Source organism: Balaenoptera musculus, chromosome 11 (genome assembly GCF_009873245.2).
Source record: "Balaenoptera musculus isolate JJ_BM4_2016_0621 chromosome 11, mBalMus1.pri.v3, whole genome shotgun sequence".
In the NCBI taxonomy this organism is placed as follows: Eukaryota; Metazoa; Chordata; class Mammalia; order Artiodactyla; family Balaenopteridae; genus Balaenoptera; species Balaenoptera musculus.
In genome coordinates, this window is record NC_045795.1 from 37982738 (window position 1) to 37995197 (window position 12460).

General features: G+C 38.4%; 1 protein-coding gene across 1 annotated transcript in view; it reads left to right on the forward strand.

Moving 5' to 3' along the window:
- The first annotated feature begins 1390 nt into the window (after positions 1 to 1390).
- Positions 1391 to 12460, forward strand: part of STK38 (serine/threonine kinase 38) — a 37667-nt gene continuing 26597 nt past the window's right edge. The window contains 4 exon segments of the mRNA XM_036868798.1: positions 1391 to 1423; positions 1425 to 1451; positions 1453 to 1498; positions 1501 to 1522. Of these exon segments, the coding sequence (XP_036724693.1) occupies positions 1391 to 1423; positions 1425 to 1451; positions 1453 to 1498; positions 1501 to 1522 (128 nt within the window).

Consider the following 12460-nt stretch of genomic DNA (forward strand, 5'->3'; position numbering starts at 1 on the left):
CTTTGTTTTAACTTGTCAATTCAACTAGACGGTAAACGTCTATAAAATAACCATAAGCCATGTCACAGTACATATATACCTATAGATGAAGATTTTAGTCATAGATTTTTTTAAACTATAGAAATTGTAAATTTAAAAGTTCTTGGTAACTTAATGGTAATAGTACACACTCATTGAAGAAAATATAGAAAATGTGGAAAACACAAACAAGAATAAAATGATCTACTGTATTCTCACTGCCTAGAGTTAGGCCACTAATAACATTTTGATATATATTTCTAATAATTCTGTGCATATACAGTAAACACATAAAATGGTATACATTCTGTTTTTTTTTTTTTTAATTAATTTATTTATTTATGGCTGTGTTGGGTCTTCGTTTCTGTGCGAGGGCTTTCTCTAGTTGTGGCAAGCGGGGGCCACTCTTCATCGCGGTGCGCCGGCCTCTCACTATCGCGGTCTCTCTTGTTGCGGAGCACAGGCTCCAGACACGCAGGCTCAGTAAATTGTGGGCTCACGGGCCCAGTTGCTCCGCGGCATGTGGTATCTTTCCCAGACCAGGGCTCGAACCCGTGTCCCCTGCATTGGCAGGCAGATTCTCAACCACTGCGCCACCAGGGAGCCCTACATTCTGTTTTTTAACCTATTCTTTTTCACTTAGACTGGAAATATTTTCCCTGACATTAAACATTTGAGCATATTTTAATTGTCTGCATATTAATTTCATTGTAGGACTTTTCCATAATTTAATCAGTTCTGTTGGTTATTCAAGTTACTTCTAGTTTTTCTTTGTCATTACAATGCTGCATTGAATCCCCTTGTGTATGAATCCTTATGGGTCTTTGATTTCTTCAAGGTAGATTCCTGGATGGCAAAGAATTGTACTGTCTATGTTATATATTCTTAATATATGTATCTGGTATTGTAATCTTGTTCTCTTCTTTTTAAAAAATGCAACAGTATGCTTTAAAGATATATTCATGTTGCTTTTAGATACAGGTAGATTGGCTTCTGACTGTTGTATGGTATTTCTTTGTATGCATCCACAACATTTTATTTATGATTTGCTTACTGAATTGCCTCCAACTTCCCATAACACAGATGATGGCATAGTGAACGTCCTCTGTAATGCACATCTTTGTGCATGTTCCCTTAAGAGCCTGTGTGACAGTTTCTCTAGGCCTTATACCTAGGGATGATATTTCCGGGTCAAAAAACATTAATGTATACTTATTTTCACCAAGTATTCTGTTTGTTTTTTGTTATATATTGTTTGTCCTCCAGAAAACTTGGGTCAATTTACATTCCTACCAAAAGGGTAAGAGAGTGCATAATTGGTGGATTCTAACTCCAAAACTAATACCTCTTTTTGTGGTTGGTTCTAGCAGCCATGGCAATGACAGGCTCAACACCTTGCTCGGCCCATGAGTAATCACACAAAGGAAAGGGTTGACAATGACCAAAGTGACACTGGAGAATTTTTATAGCAACCTTATCGCTCACATGAAGAACGAGAAATGAGGTTAAGAATTTTGAGAAAATTGGTGTCATGGGTTTTGGCATCCATGTCTAGTATCATAAATCACATTCATAATATGGTTGAAAGGAGACAAGAATAGCAGCAGCCGTGTTATAGCGTATTCGAGTACAGTGGAGTGACAGTGTCACTGATTTCCAAAGCCCTTGCTATTAACCCACTTATTTCTACTACTAGTCAATAACATAAAATTTCATGGTAGTATAAAAAAATTAATTGGGCCAAAACCTTAGAGTTCATTGTTAAGGCAACGTGATGTAATGGAAAGAGCAAACCTTATGGAGCCAGATCTGGGTTTAGAATCCTGCCTTTACCATTTAGTAGCTGTATGAGGTTGGAACAAGTTCTTAGTCTTCCTGCGTTATCAGCTGTCCCATCTGGAAAATGGGGATACTACTACTTGCCTTGCAGGATTGCTGTGGGGATTAGATATAACATATATGAGTACCCACCAAAGTGCTTCACACAGTAATCACATAGTTAATGGGGTTGTAGTGTTACCCGAGTCCAATCTCGTACTGCCTCACTTGCACGACAGGCCAGTAAATCGAGGCGGGTTGGTGAGGCAAGAAAATAGCGACTTTATTCAGAAAGCCAGCAAACCAAGAAGGTGTTGTGCCCTAAAGAACCATCTTGCCTGAGGCTCCTTTGTACTAAAAGGAAAGGGAGTAAGTCAAACATTTCCTGGTTCCAATCAACCTCCAGAGGCGTTGTGTTAATTTCTTCCTCCCTGCAGTCATTCACAGGTGGGCCTGGTCAGGATGTTTCCTGTGGACTAAACAAAGGTATTTTAGCTTAATGCTCATTACCTGGGTTCCCAGAGATGGGCAGTTATGTATAATTTAAGCTTATAGGCAACATCCCTTTAGTGATTAACTTGTAATAGAATACAAAAAGTTCTTCCCTATTACAGTAGCAACTATTGTTACTGATCTAGTGTGCACTATCCATGTAGTAACTCATAATTAAAATTTTTTTCCCAATATTTTATTATGAAAATATTCAAAAGTACAGAAAAGTTGAAAGAATTATACAGTGAATACCCATACAGACATCATATAGATTCTACTATTAGCATCTATTGTTTTATCACATATCGATCTATCCATTCCTTTATCCATTCATTAATTCATCTTAACTTTTTGTTTGTACTTCAAAGTATGCTGCAGATGTCTATATGTTTTACTTCTGAATATTTCTGCTTGTATAACAAATGGAGTTTTCTGTATATATTTTAAGAGAGTGGAAAATCTGCATACAGTGAAATGCACCACCTTAAGGGTACGTTTCGGAGTTTTGACAAGTACATACACCTGTATAACTTAAACCCCTATCAAGACATAGAATATTACCATCATCCCAGAAAGTTCATCCCTGGAGATTCTCCTTCAACCCCAGGCCACTTTGTGATTTTGTTTCTACCATAGATTAATATTGTCTATTCCATACAAATGGGACATGTATAATGGATTCTTTTGAATAAGGCATCTTGCACTCAGCCTAATGTTTTCAAGGTTCAACCATGTTGTTTTTGTGTGCATAGTTTGTTCCTTTATATTGCTGAGTACCATTCTCTTTTATGACTACCATTGTTTGTTTACATATTCTTTTGTTGATAAAAATCTGGGCATTTAAAAGTTTGGGGCTGTTTTGAATAAGTTTCTCTGAACATTTGTGTACAGATCTTTTTGTGAACGTTTGTTTTCAGTTCTTAGGTAAATATTTAGGAGTGGAATGGCTGGTTTGTAAACATACATAGGTATATGTTTAGTTTTATAAGAAACTACTAGACCTTTTTCTAAAATATTACCAACAGTGTATGAGAGTTCTAGTTGCTTTATATATTTTTTTTAACATTTGTGTTGTCAGTCTTTTAACTAGCTATTCTTGTGGATGCTTAGTGGCATTTCATTGTTTTATTTTATTTTTAAACTTTTCCTCTTTTTCTTTTTTTTAATAAATTTATTTGTTTTTGGCTGTGTTGGGTCTTCATTGCTGGGCGCTGGCTTTCTCCAGTTGCGGCGAGCGGGGGCCACTCTTCGTTGCAGTGCATGGGCCTCTCAGTGCGGTGGCTTCTCTTGTTGAGGCGCGCGGGCTCCAGAGCGCAGGCTCAGCAGCTGTGGTGCACGGGCTTAGTTGCTCCGCGGCATGTGGGACCTGGGTCCCCTGCATTGGCAGGCGGATTCTTAACCACGGATTCTTAACCACTGCGTCACCAGGGCAGTCCCTCGTTGTTTTAATTTGCATTTCTCTGACAGTTAATGGTGTTGAACATTTTTCTTTATGTGCTTTTTTGGCCATTTGTGTATTTTCCTTTGTGAAGTGTTTGTTCAAATTTTTTGACCATTGAGTTTTAGGAGTTCCTTATATATCTTAGATACTGGTCCTTTGTCGTAGGTGTGTTTTGCAAAGTTTTTCCAGTCTGTGGCTTTCCTGTTCATCTAATTTGGCATTTTTTTCTTTTGTAGTTATTGCATTCTGTGACCTCTAAGAAACCTTTGCCTACCCCTAAGTCATGAAGATATTCTCTTATGTTTTCTTCTGGAAGTTTTATAGATTTAGTTTTTACATTTATATGATCCATCTTGAGTTAATAAGTGTGTATGGTATGAGGTGGGGTTTGAGATTTATTTATTTATTTTCCTTATGGATATCCAGTTATTTAAGCACTATTTGTTGCAAAGATTTTCTTTTCCCCATTAGAGTGCTTTGGCACTTTTGAAAATCAAGTACTGTGTAATTGTGTACCTGTGTCTGGGCTGTCTATTCTGTTTCGTTGATTTATTTGTCTGTCCCTATGCCAGTATCAGATTGTCTTATTATGGTAGCTTTGTGGTAAGTTTTGAAGTCAGAAACTGTAAGTCCTCAACTTTGTTGTTCTTGTTTTTTTTCAAGATTGCTTTGGATATTCTAGGTTCTTTGAATTTCCATATAAATTTTAGAATCAGCTTGTCAGTTTCTGCAGAAAAGCCTGATGGAATTATGGTTGTAATTGTATTGAATCTGTAGATCAGTTTGAGGAAGAGTTGACATCTTTTTTTTTTTTTAATTAATTAATTAATTAATTTATGGCTGTGTTGGGTCTTCGTTTCTGTGCGAGGGCTTTTCTTTGGTTGCGGCAAGTGGGGGCCACTCTTCATCGCGGTGCGCGGGCCTCTCACTATCACGGCCTCTCTTGTTGCGGAGCACAGGCTCCAGACGCGCAGGCTCAGCAATTGTGGCCCCCGGGCCCAGCTGCTCCGTGGCATGTGGGATCTTCCCAGACCAGGGCTCGAACCCGTGTCCCCTGCATTGGCAGGCAGATTCTCAACCACTGCGCCACCAAGGAAGCCCCTAGAGTTGACATCTTAATATTCAATCTTCTGAGGCTTATCTCTCCATTTTGTTAGGTCTTTAATTTTTCTCAGCAGTATTTTGTAGTTTTAGGGTGGAGGTCTTTCATGTCTTTTGTTTGTCTATTCCTAGTATTTTTTTGATGCTATTGTAAGTGGATATTTAAAATTTCATGTTCCACTTGTTTGCGGGTAGCATATAGAACTATAACTGAATTTTGTATGTTGACCTTATATTCTGTGACTTGCTAATTTACTTATTCTAGTAGCTTTTTTGTAGATTCCTTAGGATTTTCTATGTAAACAAGCATGTCATAGCCAAATAGAGAGTTTTATGCCTTCCTTTCCAATCTGTACACCTTTTCTTTCTTTTTCTTGCCTTTTTACATTGGCTAGGATTTCAGGTACAATGTTGAATGTAAGTGGTGGGAGTAGACATCTTTTGTTCCTGATTTAAGGGGGAAAGCACTATTTCACTGTTAGTTGTGATGTTAATGTAGCTTTTTTCAAAGATGCTCTTCATAGGTTGGGAAGTTTCCTTATGTTCCTATGAGACTGAGAGTTTTTATCATGAGTGGATGTTGAATTTTGTCAAATGCTTTTTCTGCATCTTTGAAATGATCATACTGTTTTTTCTCCTTTATTCTCTCACTGTGGTGAATTACATGGACTGATTTTTGAATGTTAAACTAACTTTCCATTCCCAGGGTAAACCCTCTTGGTCATAATGCATTATTCTCTTTCTGTGTCGCTGGATTCAGTGTGCTAACGTTTGGATAAGGATTTTTTGCAACAGCTTTCTGCAGGAGGGTGTCGATCATAATTTAAATGGGATATATGACTTGACCTTAAATATGCAGCTCTGTATGTGGAATAGCAAGATACTTTATACCTGGTGGTGGCTAGCTGTTGTTCACTGGGACAAACAAGAGCCTGTACAGTGCTCTTTGTTAGGATCATGGGGAATTCAAAAATAAATTTGCACACTCTATCTCTAGGCATGTGAAACCTGTTGGAGATGGTTATTTTCAAATACAACCACTCTCTTGAAATCAGAGCTTCTGGTATTGTAGTTACAAAGCAAATACTTATGAGTTCTGATTAAGTTACTTGTCTTACTTGATAATAGTCAGTTGGTTTGGATTTTTTTAAAAAATTAGTTAATTAATTAATTTATTTTTGGGTGCGTTGGGTCTTTGTTGCTGCGCGCAGGCTTTCTCTAGTTGCGGCGAGCGGGGGCTACTCTTCGTTGTGGTGCGCGGGCTTCTTACTGCAGTGGCTTCTCTTGTTGCAGAGCACGGGCTCTAGGCATGCGGGCTTCAGTAGTTGTGGCTCACAGGCTCAGTAGTTGTGGCTCACGGGCTCTAGAGCGCAGGCTCAGTAGTTGTGGCGCATGGGCTTCGTTGCTCTGCGGCATGTGGGATCTTCCCGTACCAGGGCTCGAACCCACGTCCCCTGCATTGGCAGGCGGATTCTAACGACTGTGCCACCAGGGAAGCCCAGTCAGTTGGTTTTTAATCCTACTGGCTCTGCCCTATGGTGCATCATTGATCGGTATCACATTCTCCAGGAACAAGATGATAAATGGTTTTATTTACTTTGTTAGTAAGTGTTATATTTCGATTTACACTAAGATTGCACCCCAAAAATGGGTTGAAATCAGTGCTTTTTTTGTTTTGGATTCTCAAGATGGAAAGACCTTCCAAAAGCTTTCATGGTTTTTCTTTTCTTGAAGACCAAATTAGTCAAAAGACAGTAAAAAGAGAATGTTAGACATTTAAGAGGATTAGAATGTTTTTGTAATTTTTGTTATCAAATCACCATTATTTTTCATTTAAAAAAAACAGTAGATACTTTGAGCTTTTCAGAAATAGTATTCCCTTGTTAATCTTTTTAGTGCCCTCTTTTTTTGTTGCTGTTTTGTTTTTTATTTTTAAAAATTTTTATTGGAGTATAGTTGATTGACAATGTTAGTTTCAGGTGTACAGCAGAGTGAGTTAGTTATACATATATATATCCATTCTTTTTCTGATTCTTTTCCCATATAAGTTATTACAGAATATTGAGTAGAGTTCCCTGTGCTATACAGTAGGTGCTTGTTAGTTATCTATTTTATATATAGTAGTGTGTATATGTTAATCCCAATCTCCTGATTTTTCACTGCCCCCCACATATCCCCTTTGGTAACCATAAGTTTGATTTCAAGATCTGTGAGTCCATTTCTGTTTTTGTAAATAAGTTCATTTGTATCATTTTTTAAATTAGATGCCACATGTAAGTGATACCATATGATGTTTGTCTTTCTCTGACTGACTTCACTTAGCATGATAATCTCCAGGTCCATCCTTGTTGCTGCAAATGGCATTATTTTTTTTTATGGCTGAGTAATATTCCACTGTATATTTATATACCACATCTTCTTTATCCATTGCTCTATCGATGGACATTTAGGTTGCTTCCATGTCTTGGCTATTGTAAATAGTGCTGCAGTGAACATTGGGGTGCATGTATGTTTTCGAATTATGGTTTTCTCCGGATATATGCCTAGGAGTGGGATTGCTGGATCATATGGTAGTTCTATATTTAGTTTTTTAAGGAACCTCCATACCATTCTCCATAATGGTTGTACCAATTTACATTCCCACCAGCGGTGTAGGAGGGTTCTCTTTTCTCCACAACCTCTCCAGCATTTATTGTTTGTAGATTTTTTTTTTAACATCTTTATTGGAGTATAATTGCTTTACAATGGTGTGTTAGTTTCTGCTTTATAACAAAGTGAATCAGTTATACATATACATATGTTCCCATATCTCTTCCCTCTTGCGTCTCCCTCCCTCCCACCCTCCCTATCCCACCCCTCTAGGTGGTCACAAAGCACCGAGCTGATCTCCCTGTGCTATGGCCATTCTGACCGTTGTGAGGTGGTATCTCATTGTATTTTTTGCATTTCTCTAGTGCCCTCTTTTTTGGACATGAGTTGATACTTGGTCTTGAGTTTGTTGATACAATTTGATAAGACTATTTTACTTCAGGTTTTATCACCCCTAGAAAATTAAAAAATTAAAAAAGAAAAACAGTATATAAACAACTTATATAATTCAACATCAAAAAATCGAACAACCCAATTAAAAAATGGCCAGAAGAACTGAACAGAGCAAACACCTGAAAGATGAAATGCAGATGGCCAACAGGCACATGAAAAGATGCTCAACATAGCTACTCATCAGAGAAATGCAAATCAAAACCACAATGAGATATCACCTCACACCTGTCAGAATGGCTATCATCAAAAAGAATACAAATAACAAATGTTGGTGAAGATGTGGAGCAAAGGGAACCCTCTCATACGCTGTCTGTGGGAATGTAAGTTGATGTAGCCACTGTGGAAAACAGTATGGAGGTTTCTCAAAAAGCTAAAAATAGAACTACCATATGACCCAGCAATTCTACTCCTGGGTATATATCTGAAAAAAAACCCCAAATCACTAATTTGAGAAGATACATGCACCCCAGTGTTCATGGCTGCATTATTTACAATTGTCAAGATATGGAAGCAACCTAAATGTCCATCAACAGATGAATGGATGAAGAAGATGTGGTTTATGTACATATATACATACACACAGAATGGAATACTACTCAGGCATAAAAAAGTATGAAATTTTGCTATTTGCAGCAACATGGATGGACTTGGAAGGCATTATGCTCATTTAGCACAATAAGTCAGAGAAAGAAAAATACTGTATGATATCATTTATATGTGGAATCTAAAAAATACCACAAACCAGTGAATATAACAAAAAAAGAGGACTTCCCTGGTGCAGTGGTTAAGAATCCACCTGCCAATGCAGGGGACCCGGGTTCGATCCTTGGTCCGAGAAGATCCCACTGCCACAGAGCACCCAAGCCTGTGCACCACAACTACTGAGCCCACGTGCCACAACTACTGAAGCCCATGCGCCTAGAGCCCGTGCTCCGCAACAAGGAGAAGCCACCGCAATGAGAAGCCCACGCAACGCAACGAAGAGTAGCCCCCACTCGCCACAACTAGAGAAAGCATGCGCACAGCAACGAAGACCCAATGCAGCCAAAAATAAATAAAATTACAAAAAAAAAGATGCAGACTCACAGATATAGAGAACAAACTAGTGGTTACCAGTAAGGGGGGGCAGTGTGGAGAGGGGAGTGGGAGGTATGAACTATTGGGTGTAAGATAGGCTACAAGGATATATCGTACAACATGGGGAATATAGCCAATATTTTGTAATAACTGTAAATGGATTGTTAGCTTTCAAAATTGTATCAAAAATTAAAAATTAAAAAAAAAAAGAAAGAGAAACAGTGATTGGCAGGTGCTACCACAGTAGTAAGTAAACTAAAATTATAACTGTCAGAAATGGATTTTCAAGTGTTTTGATGTTATGGGGGAAAATCACAGAACCTTGATAAATAAGCAGAGTTTTAATGATATGAGACAATTGATGGTAAAGAAACATTTTATTATGGGTATATGGCTAATATATGATGAGCAGTTTGAAATAATAGGTATTGGGCTAGTAAATTTGAGGGCTAATAAAAGAGATCATGTTGTAATACAAAATTTTATTTTGTTCATATATGCCTTGTCTTGTTGCCTTTAAAATCGCTAGTATTTCTCCCACTTATATGCAACTTTTGTGCTGTTCCATTTATAGTAGAGCACTGGGTTATATTTGAACAAAGGATTTACTGCAGGGGAAATGAGACCAAAGCCTAAAGGCAGAAGAAAAAAATCATCTGCGAGGGCTTCCCTGGTGGCGCAGTGGTCGAGAATCTGCCTGCCAATGCAGGGGACACGGGTTCGAGCCCTGGTCTGGGAAGATCCCACATGCCGCGGAGCAACTGGGCCCGTGAGCCACAATTACTGAGCCTGCGCGTCTGGAGCCTGTGCTCCACAAGAAGAGAGGCCGTGATAATGAGAGGCCCGCGCACCGCGATGAAGAGTGGCCCCCACTTGCCGCAACTAGAGAAAGCCCTCGCACAGAAACAAAGACCCAACACAACCATAAATAAAATAAATAAATAAATAAATAAAAACTTAAAAAAAAATGATTGTTTAAAAAAAATCATTTGCGAATTGTTTTCTGTATAAATGTAGAATATGAGAACATTGGGCTATTTCATAGAAACACTACAGTAAGTTCTACATACTGGTTTCAACACAGTTAAATTCCCTGAGTCTAGTGCCCATTGTACAATGTTGCAGAATGCTTATTAAAGCTACTTATAGATGATAAACTGAATCCCTTCAGTAGTGCAAGTTCATATTCTTTTTTTAATCTGTGTTTTGCCTTCGATAGTGGCCTCTGTGGTAAGCTTCTCCAGGAACAGCAATTCTCCTGTTCTCTTATGTGATCCTAGGTACACATAAGAGAGATAGGTGTTGATAATTGCCTAGTTGTTCATAGAAAATTAATGGTTTGGATAATTTGAGCAGTTTGAAATCAAAACTGAGGCAGCTGGCATTTCTTTTTACAAAATATTCTGTGTTGTTTCTGTTCTTTATGAATACTATTTTGGTGGATTAATTAAAGCCATAAAAGCCTAATTTAATAGGCAATAATTGTATGCTTTCCCCCTTTCTCTCCCCCTAAATCAAATAAGAACTACCCTGCATTTTACCCTCTGAGAACCAGCATTTTCTGCTACTTCTCTTCCATATTCTTACCCAGGTTTTCCTAACTGTTTGCTTTTAGTCTGATCTGATACTGAGTTGCAATGTGTGATTATTACTAGTGAGCAAGTGTCAGTTTTATTTGGGCCCCAGAAATGGTTAAGTCTAGACTTATCTAATGATATTCACTGACTAGATATCAGTCAAACCAAAGTAATTTGAGATTTTTAAAATTTTGTGTAATATTCATTTTTAGGGTATTTCTTGAGAATTCAATTTTGATCATGGAGATACCCACTGTTTATTTCTATACCATTTTTCCTGGTTATTTTAAGTGTGTCATCAGCAGAAATTAGAAATATTTTCTACTCAACTTGCTTGTAGAGTGGACTAGCCTTTTCCTCCCATCCCTGCTGCCTCTGAATCAAGCTGTGCTTGGAGGCGAGTCTAAATTAGGTGTAGTAAAGGGGGCTAATTAAAAGAAGTAGTCATGAATGTGTGTGTACATTGTGACATGTTCTGACCTTTTTTCTTTCTTTTTTTTTTTTAATTTAGCAACATACATCTTAAAAAGTTGCTGTGTACAAAGCATTATTCTTAGTGGAGAAGGAGGATTCAGATGTGGTCCCTGCCTTCAAATGAACTTACCATCTCGTGTGGGAGATGGTCTCACACGATAATAAATGGAGCTCACGGAAGCCTAGCTGGGTGGGGTTGGGTGTGGCCTCTGTGTGTGAAAGTGCCTCTCCCTCCCAGGGTTCTGGTTTGGAACACTGGAGTTGAGCTGAAGAGGCCTCATCAAAGGCTGGAGTGTTAGCTAGCTGGGCCCTGCGACCAGAGCATGTGGTGGAGGGGCCTGCCTTTCTTAATCATTGTGGGCATTTTTAAACACACATGTAGAAAGACTAATACAATGCGCCCCCATATAGTCATCACTCAGATTCAGTAATTATCAAGACTTTGCTAAATTTGTTTCATTTATTCCATTTTATTCTTTCTTGCTATTGTGTTTTAAAGCAAATTTCAAATATCTGTCATTTCAATCCTACGTACTTCAGTATGCATCTCCAAAAATATGGCCATTTTCTTGTCATCACAATGCCAACGTGAGTCTAACAAAGTTAATAATTCCTTGGTATTGTCTTACAGAGGATGTCACTTGTAAGCCTTTTTTGTAAGACGTCACTGTGTTTGCCATTTTTGTGTCTTCAAGATCTTTGTTGCTTGGTCCCAATAAATCATTACCATGGATAATTTTGCATGATAGAGGCTTTTTCTGGATACTTTCTCTAATGAAAGAATCTGAGGGGAATTCCCTGGCAGTCCAGTGGTTAGGACTCTGAGCTCTCACTGCCTGAGGCCCTGGGTTCAATCCCTGGTCAGGGGACTAAGATCTCACATCTCATAAGTCGCGTGGTACGGCCTAAAAAAAAAGAAGAAAAGAATCTGATCGTGTTCAAGGTGTTGATTCTGTTAACTTTACTCTCAGGCAGGTTATCTACTGAGACCAGTTTAATTACACTTGCAACAGAGCTGTAGAATACTGTCCAGTTTAGTTTTAAAATTTGGGCTGTCTCTGTGGCACACATTGTGTGATAGCACATTGGACTGCTGTCACAGTCTGGTGTGGTCATTCAAAGAATATATAGTCAGAAAGTATGACGGTGTTTGATACTCAAGGCACAAAAGGAGCTGACCATGGTTGAGTTCTTATAGTTCTTGCCATGCATTGACTCTTCTTATTCTTCCCTACTTCAGCTATTTAACCACGGAAATGGAATTAATTTTCACTCCTGAAATTGCCAATAGTACAGCCTTCTCCCTCCAATACATATGCACACATAGATGCATATCCCAAAATATTCTGGGAACTAGGAGAAGAAAAGTGGGCAGACTGGGAGCCATGCAGATGCTTTCTTCTTCCCGTCACGGTCAGAG